Source organism: Mandrillus leucophaeus, unplaced genomic scaffold, assembly GCF_000951045.1.
Source record: "Mandrillus leucophaeus isolate KB7577 unplaced genomic scaffold, Mleu.le_1.0 Scaffold107, whole genome shotgun sequence".
Taxonomy (NCBI): Eukaryota; Metazoa; Chordata; class Mammalia; order Primates; family Cercopithecidae; genus Mandrillus; species Mandrillus leucophaeus.
This window is the reverse complement of record NW_012098876.1, coordinates 776279-777604: the sequence shown is the minus strand read 5'-3', so window position 1 is coordinate 777604 and position 1326 is coordinate 776279. Positions and strand designations below refer to the sequence as shown.

At 42.1% G+C, this 1326-nt stretch overlaps 1 protein-coding gene across 1 annotated transcript in view; it reads left to right on the top strand.

Annotated features, from left to right (window-relative positions):
* The window catches only part of GPD1L (glycerol-3-phosphate dehydrogenase 1-like), a 69420-nt gene that overhangs the window by 32775 nt on the left and 35319 nt on the right, over nt 1–1326 (top strand). The window contains exon 4 of the mRNA XM_011985403.1: nt 367–505. Coding sequence (XP_011840793.1) covers nt 367–505 — 139 coding nt within the window. The remainder of the gene's footprint in view (nt 1–366; nt 506–1326) is intronic.

Genomic DNA, 1326 nt, shown 5'->3' with positions numbered 1-1326 from the left:
TGACATATAACATTGTTTAGGGACCATCCGATGTGGTAAAATAATCAAGAAAAGCAAGGGAGCGATGCATACAGCATTCAGGACGGTGGTTCACACTGGGGAGCAGGGGTAGAAGGAGGATGAACTTGAGAGGAGACACACAGGGGACTTCAGTGGTGACAGTCACATTCTATTTCTTAACACGAGTGATGAGTACATGTTTATTTTCTTCATTTGATTCTTCTTTAAGCTGTGCATAGGCAGTATAGATGCTTACTCTTGTAAGTAGGAGACATTTTTCAAGTTGTGTAGCCATGGGACATCTGCTATCCCATGCCTCTTTGATTTGGCGGTTTGTTTTCTCCTAACTTCTTGGCATCCTTGTAGGGCATAGACGAGGGCCCTGAGGGGCTGAAACTCATTTCTGACATCATCCGCGAGAAGATGGGCATTGACATCAGTGTGCTGATGGGAGCCAACATTGCCAATGAGGTGGCTGCAGAGAAGTTCTGTGAGACCACCATTGGTAAGCACTGCCTGGGAGGGGCCCCGGGAGTCTGGACATTTGATGTTTCAACTTGTACATATTCCATTTCTGATATTTTCTGTAGTAGACTCTTCGCTGTCCCTCTTAACATTCCTAAGTGGGCATTCAGTGGGGCAGGGGTTTACGTGAGGAGGCTATTTTGTGGGACTGAAGTGTTTCAACAACCTCCAGAATGAATATAAATGAATACGGCCAAGAAGACCATTCTGACTTGCTGTGAAACAATAGTGAATTATTGAGGTTAAACACAAAGGTGCAAGGTTGCTTGTACCAAGAAACAGGTGGCAACATCCATGGTAGGGCTCCCCTGGCCTTGGAAACGCAAATTTTCTTTTCTTACAGATGCTAGTATCTGGATCCTCATTGATTCCAATGAGATCTAAACATTGGTTGAATGACCCCCATTTTCAGGTGAATAATAAGACTCAGAGAATAAATTACCTGCCCCAAGATTCCACACTACTGTAGAAGCCAGGAACAAATTTGAGTCTTCTGTTTCCTGAAATAGTAATAAGCCTTTTCTACTCTTACATATAATAGAGTAGATACACTGTTCTCACACTGACGTTATGAAAATTTTCATTTCTTTTAAAAAGGGCTTTGACAATTCATTCTCAAGTGTCCATGTACCATATTAAAGGATGCTTTGTTGGAAGAGTAATATTATTGTATTTTCAGATGCTTTGCAAAAGTTTATCTACCACTGCAGAACTTACTTTCCCCCTTGTCAAACCTGCAAGCAATATGAATCATTTCTCCTTGGCAGCTTTGTAAAAGGAAGCTCTGAGAGATGTCAGGCT